We start from the raw sequence: 12,585 nt of genomic DNA on the forward strand, positions 1-12,585 counted from the left end.
TGCCAGACATTAAGATTCGGGAGAGGCAGAAGGTGGGTATGGTGGTACGCAATCCCAGCATTCAAGGAGGCTGAGGCAGGAGGATTGCGAGTTTGAGGCCAGCCTCAGCAACTTAGTGAGGAGACCCTGCCTCAAAACAAAATTTTAAAAAGCATGGGGGTGCAGGGGTAGAGTACCCTGGTTCAGCCCCCAGCATGGTGTAATCCGTCTGCCTGGCACAGAACAGGCACAGGAGAGGTGAGAATCGTGGACTGGGATGGAGGCTCTCAGTGGGAGCCTCTCTCTCCACACTAGTGCCTCAACCTGCTTCCAGCCACACTCCAGCTCGAAGCCTCTCTGGGCTGACCCAGGTCGGGCCACCGTGAGCCCCTCCTTGATGCCCTCCAGCCACGGCTCAAGCCTGAACTATAGGCGTGGCCTGGTCAGGGGAATTTCAGGTCCCGGGGGCAGAGGGAGGGATACCCTGGGGCGGGGACATTTTGGGGAGCCCTCAAGGGTCTAGGAGAGGGGTGTCTATTTGGTTTGCTGTTCACCGACTTGAGACCTTGTGCCTGCCTCTGTTCCCCATTGGTGAGGCCGTGCCTCAGGGGACCTTAGGGGCTGATTAAGATTTTGGGGCTCCTGGTGGAGGCGGGGCCAAGCCGGGGGAGGCGGGGCCGAGCTGGAGGAGTGGCACCTCCCTGGGGGCTTGGAACACCCGCCCGTGCCTGGCGCTGAGCTGCACTGGCCCTTGGAGACGTTGCCCCTGACCCTTCCCCTAGCTGGGCGACTCCGAGGGCATGGTGCCCACTGGGAGCTGAGCTCGGAGGAGAGGGGTCTGCCTGGGGGGACGCAGAGGCCCTGCTTTAGTCTGGGTGCCCATCCCTTGGGCAGAGGCAGCCATGACGCTGGCCGAACTGGCTGCAGCCCAGAGGCTCCTGGGCCCCCAGCTGCTCGGGGCCTGGGACAACCCCATGAGCACCAAGGCCGGGCCGTCCCCAACTCAGGCCCTGGAAGCAGGAGGAGCCATGCTAGGGATCCTGTGCCTGGCGCTCTGTGGCCTGCTGACTGGCGCCCGAGCCGACCCTGGTGCGCTGCTGCGGCTGGGCATGGACATCTTGAACCACGGTGAGCTTGCAGGCCTGGGCGAGGGGCCAGGAGGTGGGCCGTGGGCACCTGCTTGGTAGTGAGACTCATGTTCGCAGGTCTGTGAGTGGGTGTCCCCTGAGCATCCCGTGATCCTGGAATCAAACTCCTACGCAATGCATTGTCGTTATTCTCCCATTGTACAGAAGGGGAAATTGAGGCCCAGGGAAAATGAGATGACTTGCTCCTCCATCTTAGAGGCAGAGCTGGGAATCCTGCTCCCTTGAAGTCCCTCCTTGGCCCTGATGGCAGGGGTTGGTGGCAGCATGTGGGCTGTGGGGGTGACAGGCGTGTGTCAAATCCCAGCTCTGCCAAACAACTTCCTGTGTTACCTCAGGCAAGTCACTTGGCCTCTCTGTGTTGCTGTTTGCCCATCTGTACGTGTGAAGGAATGTCACATGGGGGAGCAAGTGAAATGTGACCTCAAAATCCCTTAGGAGGGATCTTAGTAAAAGTTATTTTCCACCTCCACCCCTGGCTCCATGACCACGAGGTGAAAGGATTCAAGTTCAAGTGCAAAGGGCTGAAGGCAGTCCCAGCAGCTGAGTGGCCACCCCTTCTCGAGAATCAGCCTGCGTCATAATGAGGAGTTGCTGGCGGGTGTCACCTGGGGTCGGGCCTCCTCCCTGGGCAGTCGGGATCGCGTGGCCTCGGCCTGGTTCCTACATTTTGGCAAGCTCCCAGAGGAGCCCTGGACCCCCAGTTTGAGACCCCCTGGTCCTCAGGGAAAGGGGACCCCAGCTTGGCGTCCCAGGCCTCCAGGTTGTGCCCCTGCCGTCAGTTTGGTGCTGGGTCTCCATGCTCCCTGCCACAGTGGATCTGCCTCTTCCGGTGTCCGGGCCCTGCCCACTGTCTCCGCTCTGCGCCCGCTGGTGTCCTCTGCCCTTCACCTCTAAGCTTCCTGGTTACGACTTCTAATCCTCCTGGAGGACCCACTGATATGTCACCTCCTCCAGGAAGCCTTCCCAGCTCTTCCCTTCCTCTCATGGTTCCTATAGCTGCCTGCCCTCCTTCCATGGTGGCTCTTGTCACTTGTTACTGTCACTGCTGGTCACTTCCCATTAGGGAAGGGCAGGGCTTGGGGGCACTACCCAGCACTGGGTCCTTGGCACTGCCCAGCCTGGAGTAGGACAAGTGGCTCTAAGTGGCCTGGGGTGCCCGAGAGGTTGGCACAGGGCAGGGAAGCAGTAGGGAGCCCCCTAAATGTCCCTCTGAACCCGTCCCCTTCAGAGGTGCAGAGCGCCATGGACGAGAGTCACATCCTGGAGAAGATGGCAGCAGAAGCAGGCAAGAAACGGCCGGGGATGAAGCCCATCAAGGGTATCACCAAGTAAGCGGGGGCCGGACCCTGTGCCGTCCTGCTGCATGACCTTGGGCCAGTCACTGCTCCTACCTGGACCTGGGCCTCCCCAGCCATCTACTGGGGACAATTCCTGCCCTGGTATGAGCTGCCCTTGTGAGGAGGACGTGAGGTTGAAAAATCCAACTCTAAGGAAGCAAAAAAAATCCCAAGTGCTGGAGCTGGACAGGCGTCAGCACTCATTTGATGACAGGAGGAAATGTGAAATCGGTGGCTCAGGGCTGCTGGCCTGATGCACTGGGGGGCGGGCCCAGATTCCATCTGGACTTAGTGGGAAATAGGACTGTGATCGATTAGTAATGTCTGCCAAAAGCTCAGGAGAGGCAGGTGGAGGTATGTGTGCTACATCTTTGTTACCTTGGATCTTGACTGCTGATTCTCAACCAGGGTTGATTGTGCCTCCAAGGGGACATTCTGTCGCATCTGGGGACATTTTTGGTTGTCACAACCTGCAGGGGAGTGCTGGGGTGTTACTGGCATCTAGTGGGGTGAGGTCAGATTTGCTACTACACATTCTGCCCATGCACAGGACAGCCAGCCACACCTAAGGAGCTTCCTGCTTCAATCCCACAGCATCACCATTAAGAGGCCCTGCACACCTCCCCATTTGCTCCCCACAGAAGGGAGGAGAATGGTCTAATGTCACAGTCAGTCGTGCGTCTCTCCTCGCATACACCAAGTGCCTTCTGTGTGCAACTGGGTCACGTCCAGTTCTTTTCTTTACATTTCGTGGTGGCCCCACAGGACAGGCTCATCCCTGTGACATGGGGGAGAAGGTTCCCTGAGGACTCCCAGCGAGGCGGAGGAGGGGTGGAGGGCCTGGTCTTGCCTGCCCAGTCCTCATGGCCATGGATGCCTGTTCTTTCCCAGTATGAAGGTCAAGGACGTCCAGCTGCCGGTCATCACACTGAACTTTGTACCTGAAGTGGGCATCTTCCAGTGCGTGTCCACGGGCATGACCATCACTGGCAAGAGGTGTGTGTGTCAGGGGCTGGAGGGGACAGGACAGGGGGCAGGCCTTCCTGTCTCACTCCTACATGCACACTTATTGTGTGCCTACTGTGTGCCTCCTGGGTGCTGCCATCTGAAGTGATGCAGACTTGGTTCCTACTTTGATGGGAACCAGGCTGAGTACAACCACAGACCGACAGACTATTCTAAAAGAGAGAAAGCACTGAGCGGGAGTGAGGAGGTCAGAAAGGGCTTTGGGAACATGGGCAGTTTTGAAGGATGTGTAGGAGTTCACCAGAGCAAGAGAGGAGGGTCCCGTCACCTCTCCTGTCCGGTGGCCAAGGTCCCCTGCCCTCCTCCCTCAGAGCTGCTGAGATCATGGGCAACGAAGGCACAGGGACAGAGGCCCTGGAGCTGGAGAGCCCATGATACCCACTGCCCTCTCCTCCAGCTTCATGGGAGGGAACATGGAGATCATCGTGGTCCTGAACATCACAGCCACCAACCGGCTTCTGCGGGAGGAGGAGACGGGCCTGCCCGTGTTCAGGAGCGAGGGTTGTGAGGTCATTCTGGTCAGCGTGAAGACCAACCTGCCCAGCAAGTGAGGGGCTCTGCGGCGGGGGAGGCTGGTCCCATTGTGGCTGTCCCCTGCATCACGCTTCCTGAGCACCGAGCTTCCTTAACCTTGTCCCTCATGTCCTGTGCCATCGGCCCGTGCTCCCGTGCTCCCGTCTAGCATGCTGCCCAAGATGGTCAACAAGTTCCTGGATAGCACCCTGCACAAGGTCCTCCCTGGCCTGGTGAGCAGCCCAGAGCGGCCTCGGCCTCCATTGCTAGACTGCTTAGGCTCAGCGGGAGGTGCCATGATCAACTAGAGATGTCTGCCCCGAGCACTGGCGGAGAAGGCGATGGCCGCCTGCCAGCCCTGCTTAGATGACCAGCCCCGGGGAGGGGCCCTCACTGACTTTGCAGCCTCTGCTCCGGGATCTGCGCTCTAGCCCAGACTCTGCCACTGACTTCCTGTGTGACTGGGGGCGTCAGTTTTCCCACAAGCCCTTGTACCATCAGGGTGCTTGGGGTTCCCCATAGAACACAGTGGAGCTTGAGGGCAAGGCCCCCCTGCAGGGACCCTCCCACCTAGGGCCTCCTCTGCTTCCAGCTGTGTCCAGCCATTGACGCCGTCCTGGTCTACGTGAACAGGAAGTGGGCCAACCTGAACGGTGAGTGTCCCCAGCCACACCTCCCGGCCGTGTGGACACATCAGGAAGGCTAGACCTCGATGCCCACTTCCTGTTCAAGTGGCTGCTTCTACTTGAACTCAGAGGAAGTCTGAGGTCTGGTGTCCATCCCCCTGACTGTCCAGGTGGGCCTCCTGAGCCCTAAGGGCCTCTGGGATCCACCCTTCTCATTTCTCCATCCAGTATTCTACCCAGCACCCCAAGACCCCAAGGGCAGCAGCCACGCTGCCCCAGGCCACAGCCTGTGTCCTCAGGGTGTATCTGACTCTTTTGCCAAGGGTATCCACTGGGGGTCCACAGGGCTCCCCAGTATGAGAGAAAGGAAATCTATTCAGTGGCTGAGACTGTCCCCAGCAGTGTGCCCTGGCGAAGTCACAAAGCCCTCAAGCCCGGCTCTGCCCATCTGTGAGGCATCTGGTAGAGCTACCCTGCCTATCGGCCGTGGTGGCCCTGGGTGAGCCCCCAAGCCTGCCGCTGAAGCCACTGAGGCCCAGAGATGCTACGAGTTTGACTGGGATCACACAGAGGGACAGGTTCTGGGAGCAGCTGGCTGGTGCCAACTTTTCTGGGTGCCCTGGGACCAGCGTTTCTCTGAGTGGAACCTCTTCTGCACAGACCCCATGCCTGTGGGCCAGATGGGCACTGTCAAATATGTCCTGATGTCCACACCGGCCACCACAGCCAGCCACATCCAGGTGGACTTCAGCGTGAGTACTGGGGGCCGCTGGGGGTGGGCTTGGGCTCACTGGCCCTGGTGGCCCCTGACACGAGGGTCCTCTCTCTCTTTCTCTAAACATGAGCCTTGAGCCCCCAGCTGGCTGTGGTGGCTGCTCACGTTGCTCCCAAGGCTGATGTGCAGACGGGACCACGGAGGCGGGGGGGGGGGGGGGGGGGGGGGGGGGGGGGGGGGGGCGGCGCTTGGCCAGGGTCCCCCCAGGCGTGGGTGGCAGAGTCTGGCCCTCACCCAGGCCTCCAGAGCCCCAGGCGTCCAGGTGAGATGCATCTTCCAGGATCAGAAGAAAACTCCCTCGAGGTCATCTCCACATGAAGTCTTCCTGCCCTGGGCTCCCGGGGGTCCTTGTGGTTGGTCGCCTCCCTCTTTCTCCTGAGGACACAGCAGGAATGGCATTCTGCAGAGACGAGGCCCTGACCTGCTGAGGTCCGAAGCTCTCCTGGGAGATCTCAGGGGTCCAGTGACAGTCCTTCTCCAGCTCAGGCCTCAGGCTACCCACCGTGCGCCGGGGGCTCTAACGCTGATGACCTTGGGACTCAGGGCTTGGTCTGAGCCCTGTCTGTTCAGGGGACTGAGCCTCACCCCGGCCACCGCCTCTCGTGGCTGAGTGTCCCCCTCCTGGCCTCCCACAGCCCGAGGTGCAGCAGCCGAAGGGCAAAGCCATCAAGCTGGCTGAGGACGGGGGGCCCCTCGAGATCCCGGGGGGCTATGCTGAGGGCTCCTCGCAGCTGCTGCTCTCGGCCGCCCTCCTCACCGCCGAGCTGGCCCTTCTGCAGAAGTCCTTCGACGTGGATGTCCAGGCCAAGACGGTGAGCAGCGCCGCCCTCGCGGGTCTCTGGCCCAGGAGGCATTCTGAGCGCCATCCGGGTGGCCAGGGCTGCCTTGGCTCTTACCAGCCTCCCCAGCATCCACCACCCATCTGCCGCCTGTCCCAAACCTCAGATCCCCACGCCACCAGCCACCGATTCATCAGCCATTCCCGGCCAGCCCCCCTCTGCTGCTCCAGTGCCCAGCTCAGCCCCGGAAGGCCACGTTCATGTCCTGGGTTCTGTCCTTACCCCTGGGATGCCGGGAGCAGGGCCGCAAGCTGTTGAATGAGGGAATCCGCGAACCTGCCCCTTCCCCCAAGCCCCGCCTTGCGCCCCGCCCCCAGCTCCATGCCCCGCCCCCACTCGCCCTCCACCCCCCTCAGTGTGACCTGAGACCCCTGTCAGTCCAGAGCAGAGCGTGCCTGAAGACAGGGCCTGGGGCCACACTGCTGGGTGGAGGGACGGCCCCCGGGACCTGGGGTCCCCAACTCTGACTTTTACTTTGCAGATTGGCGAGCTGCCCCCGCAAACCACAGAGACACTGGCTGGCTTCATCCCCGAAGTGAGCGCCCCCGCACTTGTCCCCGCACCCTAGCAAAGGGCGGGGGGAGTTGGGAGGCAGCTTTTCAATGCCACAGCTCCCCGGTCATCAGACATCGTGGACACAGTCTGGCTCCTCCACGGGGTGCGCTTTGGGCCCGGCAGAGAAACCGCTCCGCTTTTGGGTCCCACCTAGGAATAGCCGGCCGGGGGTTTTGCTTCTTTCCTGTCCTAAGAGACTTCCCGGCCCTTGCCTGCCCGGCCTCCCGTGTCCAAGGTGGAGGGCACCTCTCCTGAGGGATGCTGCTTCCACCTGGAGCCCCGTCTGAGGCCCCGGTTCTGCAGGTGGCCGAGGCCTACCCCAAGCCCAAGCCCTTAGTGACCCAGATCAGGGTGAGCAAGCTCCCCAAGGTCACCATGAAGACAGGCAAGAGTCTGCTGCACTTCCACGGCACCCTGGAGATGTTCGCTGCCCGGCGGCGGGGCAAGCACCCTGTGTCCCTCTTTCTCCTGGAGACCGTGAGTGGACTCGGTCCCCATCGGGTCCCCAGCCTTGTTGACATTCAAGGAATTTTAGCTGAAAGCCAAGAAGGAAATGGAGGTGTTCTCCATCAGCCTGAGGCGCGTGGTCCTGACTCCCTGGCCCTGCCGCCTGGTATCCCACCCCTGGCTCCGCCACTGAACCTCCTAGTGGCAAGACCGGCAGATGCAGCTCCGTGGTGGGGTCTCCCCAGGCCCCTGTCCCCTCCAACATCCAGTAGCAGCCACAGGGCAGTGACCGTCCACCCAGGGGACATGAGAGCCTAGAGAGACCCAGATTCAGAGGACTGCCCAGAGGAGGTGGTGGCTGAGCTAGGTTTTGAAGCAGGAGCAGGAGCTGACCAGGTCAGGGGGATGGAGGACACCCCAGCCCAAGATGGCAGGTGCTGTCCTGGCCAGGGAAGGAGCAGCAGGAACCTGGGGAGGGGAGGGCGGCTGCTGGGTCACGTTCCGGGGGCCTCACGGGCAGGGGCCGACTCTGCCTTGTCTCTGCAATGGCAACGGTGGTGCTGATGGGGACCCACTGCCTCCTCTCTGCTTCCTCCCCTGACACCAGCACTTCAACCTGGAAATCCAGTACTCGGTGCAGGAGAACCGGCTGCAGATGACCACCTCTCTGGACAGGTGGGAGCCCGCTGCCCCATGCTGGCGCTGCTTGGCCGTTGCCAGCACCACTTGGCTTCCTGCTGCAGGTTCTCCCCCCAGTCCATCCAGTACAGCCCACACTGCCAGGCTGCTCTGTCACTGGCCCTGCTCTAGACCCCTCAGTGGCTCCCACCGTCTGCATGGTCTTTTCTTTTTCTTAGCTTGGCACTCAGACTTTCTCGAGGTCTCCTCCTACCCTCACTTTCCCACTGGGCTTTTGCAGAGTCTGGTTATGGGCCCATGTCCCCTTTATCATTCAAAGGTCTTTGCCCCTGCCACCCAAATGCCACCAGAGCCAGGGCCTGTGTGAGGCACTGGCTGCACACGTTACATTCATCATTCCCCTTCAGTTTGGAGGAGAGCGTGTTGACTTCCTAGATTTACGTTCAGTCACTCATTGATTCTTATATTCACCTAATTAATTAATGACTCATACTATTTTGGGATTCTTTCAGTTGAAAGAGACAGAATTCCAACTTCAACTGCTTTAAGCCCCAGAGGGAATCTTTTGGCTCATATAACTGAAAACTCTAGGGATAGGTGTGCTTTCAGGCACGGTTGGATCCAGGCACACAAAGTCCTCAAGAATCTGACTCCCTCCTCCCCTTGAGTTTACTATCCATTCTGTGGGCTAAATTCTCAAGCAGCCTCTCCCCTCCGGGTGGCAGAGTAACCCTCACATCAAGAAAAACTTCTTGTCCAGTACTTGCAATAAAATTACCAGGGCTTGGATCCAGTTTGGGTCACATGACCCCCTCCATGCCAATCACAGGATGGATTGCTCTGATGACTCGGCCTGACTGTACGCTGCCCCTGGGTTCAGCCGACCTGAGTACTTGGAATAAGAATGGAGATAGAGGCTAGACAGGCAGAGTCACCAGGTGGCCTTCCCCGCCTGCCTATGGGGAGCTGTGCTGGGCCAGGGCTCCTACCCTGTGTCCAGCACGGACATGAGCTTGACCAGTCTGGCTGTGAACCTTTGTATGGCTGACCCTGGGCAAGAGCAATAGACGTGTCTGGGGTTCCCAGTGGGCAGAGCAGGACCAGCAGGAGGACGTACAGGAGCACTTGGGGTTTGAGTTGTGACAACAGAATGAATGGTACAGACAGGAGGTCCCGTCCCGTCACCGGTGACAGGGAAGCAGAGACTCAGGGAGGGGGTGGGGGTGGCAGGGGTCCCCTTCTCCAGGGCCAGGCCCATGGCTCCGACTTCCCCCTCCCCCACAGATTGCTGAGCCTGTCCCGGGGGTCCTCATCGATTGGTGCCTTCAATGTAAGTGTCCTCAGTGCTTCTGTCTGGCCTGGTTGTGAGGGCAAGGCTGAGCCATTCTCCCTTGGGACCACAGCGAAGAAGTCTCAGAACCCTGTCAGAGTCAAGAGAGCAAGGCCATTGGGAGATTTGGGACTCCTGATCTACTGTGTGACCTCAGGGCAGTTTCTTAACCTCTCTGAGTCCCTGTTTTCTCTTCTAGATAGAACCTGGGATATCTCCCGGGATTGACTTTCAAAACATTGCCGCGGGCAGTGGCAGTGTGGGCTGATTTTTGTTGACCAAGCTGTTAATTTTATCAGTTTCTATAGCCCCAGGACCCAACAGAGTCCCTGACTCTGGCAGTGCTCACCAGAACAACAGAGGCCCATCCCCCGTCCATGCTTCGCCCTGGTTTAACGCTCACTTAGCCCAGGAGGAGGCCCATGGCCTCTCACTTTCCTAGGCACAGCAAGGTGGTGGCCAATGGTGGGTCAGAGCTGCCATTTCTGTAGGAGCAGAAGCAGGGCCCACAGAGCCACGCTCTGTCTCCTGAATTTCCCCACTCCAGCACGGTGACTGGGCCCACACGTCACCTGAACAGGCACTAAGCAGAGGAGAAGGGCAGAGGCCTACAGTCTCCCAGACCCAGGGCGAGGCCCAGGTGTTCTTTTTGGTACCAGGGATTGAACCCAGGGGCATTCAACCACTGAGCCACACCCCCAGGCCTGTTTTGTATTTTATGTAGAGACAGGGTCTCACTGAGTTGCTCAGGGCCTCGCTAAGTTGCTGAGGCTGGCTTTGAGCTTGCGATCCTCCTGCCTCAGCCTCCCGAGCTTATAGGTGTGCGCCACCACGCCTGGCGAGGTCCAGCTTTGATGCGAGCTGGACGAACTGCTTGATGTCCCTAATGCTCATGGCCGTGGTCTCCAGGCCTGGCCTGAGTGAGGCCAGGAAATGTGTTGAACTGGGTTGGGTTGGGTCGTGTTGACTGATGGTGGACGTGCTCTCTCTCCCAGGAGAAGGAGCTGACCACCTTCATCACGGATTATCTCCAGGAAGCCTATGTCCCAGTGGTCAATGGTGAGGCCAGCCATAGGCTTCCATTTTACTGGTGCCGAGAAGCCCCTAGAAGGGAGGCTGCCCATCTGATCTCAAAGCCCCATCACTGGCTCCAGATGGGGAAGCTAACGGGTGGGGATGCCCACTGCTGAATCTTTGAGACCCATGTTGACTTAATATCACCTGCCTGGGGACAAAGGCCCGTCCCGCAATTTGGGAGTGACCCTTGACCCCATGTCATGAGTGAGACCTGGAGCTGGACCCCAAATACTGCGCATGGCAGACATGCCTCATCGAGCCCGGCACTATTCCCCGGCCTCTGCTCCAGGCAGCCGCTCCTTCAACGCCTGCCTAGCGGCCAGGCTGAGGTGAGCTTCCTGGGTTTCTCAGGCGTGCTCCAGGGCGGGTTCCCACTCCCGGACGTTCTGGCCATCAACTACGACCTGGCGGAGCTGCACCTAGTGGAGGTGAGGGAGGGGCTGCGGAGGCCACGCCCATCGACCTTTTTTGGCCAATGGGCGATAAGCGGAAGCCCTTCTCTCAGACTGGAGGGAGTGGGGCTGGGGAGGGCAGGTGGCCATCACTACGATCCTGTCAATCTCTGAGCAAGACCTGCCCCTCGGAACCCGGGCCCTCCTTGGCCAGGGGGTCCCCAGAAGAATACTCAAGCGCTGCAGCTCTCGTCCTCTGCCACCAAATCACGTGTCCTCTCTGTGCCTGCGTTTTCCTGTGCTTAAAATGGGGCTCGCAGAGCTGTTGTTAGGCTTCTCTGAGATGATTCACCTCAAGGTATACAGGAAGCGCTCAATCATTACAAGCATCTCATTGCCAGCCAGGCTGTGGGCCTGGAAGGTGAAGTGCTTGCTTTTCTCACTTCCCTCTCTCCACTCTGGAGCTGGGGTGCTTGTGCCCTTTTGGCAGTATTGAGGCCCAGAGAGGTGAGGGGACCTCCGAGGTCACAAGGCAGGTCCACCCGACCTTTGCTTACACAGTGCCCTGCTTCCCATTTCCTGGTCAGGGGCCCAGCTCCGGCCACCCCGTGCCGGGTGGCCCCGGTCATTGCTCCCCTGTTCTCTCTCCACCCTGGCCCCCTTTCTCCTGCCAGGATGCTCTGTTGCTGGATCTGAAGCTGGACTGACGGGTCAGGACTCCCTGCCAGCTGCGGCACCCCGCCTGCCGCCCGCCCCGCCTCCTGGTCCAAATGGAGCCGGGGCAGCCCCTACCAGCGGGGGCTGCTCTCTTTGAGGAGGAGTGAGGGGAGAACCCGGGCCTGGCAATAAACAGGAGAAAGGCCTTTACGCTCTGGTCTCTTTTTTTAAAATAGCAGATCCACATGTGGCTTCTCCTCCCCTTGGTGGGGGCTGGGGGCTGAGATCAGCCTGGGTCTGAGGACAGTGGGCTGCAGCCTTGGGGCGGGGGCTTGAGCACCTGCTGACGACCTTGCTCAGGGCTTTTCTGTGTCCATGACCACGTGGGGGAGGGCAGGCGCTGTGTTCCCCACTTTATGGATGGGGACGTGGACACTCGGGCTGGCTGAGTCCCCTTGTTCGAGGTCATTCTGTTCAGTGAGTGGCAAAGCTCTTCTCGTCTCAACTTGGTGTCCCCAAATCTTGGTGACTCGAGGGTGGTTCTACTCATGGGGAGCCTGTGCCCCAGGAGCTTGCCTGTGTCCTACAGCTGCTGAGGCAGGTGAGGACTGTCCCCATTTCACAGATGAGGAGACTGAGGCTCAGGGAGGCGGGAGAAGTGGCCCCAGACACCCTGCTAGCCGGGGTGCAGAGCCGGGACTGGGCTCAGGCTCTGGGTTTGAATCTCGGCTCTGCCTCTTTGCCGCGTGTGTCCTGAGCAAGACGTTCCGCCGACAGATGCCTTGGTTTCTCCATCTGTTAAGTGGGATGCTGTCAGCACCAGGCAGGGGTGATGGGACTGAGCAAGCGGAATCCCAAAGTGTGCAGGGCGGCGCCCGACCTGGCGCGTCCCCACAGATACCAGCCGCAGGTGGTTTCTGAGGTCAAGAGGGCTGCCATGGCTGTCTTCAGGCTGCAGGTCGGGTGTGGCCCCGCGCCAGCAAGCGCAGGGACGCGTGACGTGCCTGTGTGTAGTCGGCTGCCGCAGGCTGCCTGCGGGTCTGTGTGCCTGTGTGCGAAAGGCTTGGGGGACCCTCTGTGTGCCCGTGTCCCCGCCCTGGAGACGGAGCTGAGGGTGCCTCCCTGGCTCCACTGGGTGAAGGTCACTCCTGGTGCCTCCGAAGTGCCCCCAACAGTTAATTCACCTTTGTCGACCTGGGGACGGGACCAGGGCCTTGTGATGGGCACGCACTGGACCACGAAGTA

General features: G+C 60.1%; 1 protein-coding gene across 1 annotated transcript; it reads left to right on the forward strand.

Moving 5' to 3' along the window:
• The first annotated feature begins 991 nt into the window (after nt 1-991).
• BPIFB6 (BPI fold containing family B member 6) lies at nt 992-11,436 on the forward strand. Its single transcript, XM_079125774.1, has 15 exons — nt 992-1,107; nt 2,356-2,455; nt 3,356-3,460; nt 3,888-4,037; nt 4,173-4,236; nt 4,596-4,656; nt 5,290-5,381; nt 6,040-6,216; nt 6,725-6,778; nt 7,102-7,275; nt 7,853-7,920; nt 9,169-9,214; nt 10,210-10,273; nt 10,643-10,719; nt 11,358-11,436. Exons 1-15 carry the CDS (start codon nt 1,008-1,010, stop codon nt 11,388-11,390), a joined length of 1,365 nt encoding a protein of 454 aa, XP_078981900.1. The 5' UTR covers nt 992-1,007; the 3' UTR covers nt 11,391-11,436.
• The last annotated feature ends 1,149 nt before the right edge of the window (nt 11,437-12,585 follow it).

The sequence above is a fragment of the Sciurus vulgaris genome, assembly GCF_902686455.1.
Source record: "Sciurus vulgaris genome assembly, chromosome: 2".
Taxonomy (NCBI): Eukaryota; Metazoa; Chordata; class Mammalia; order Rodentia; family Sciuridae; genus Sciurus; species Sciurus vulgaris.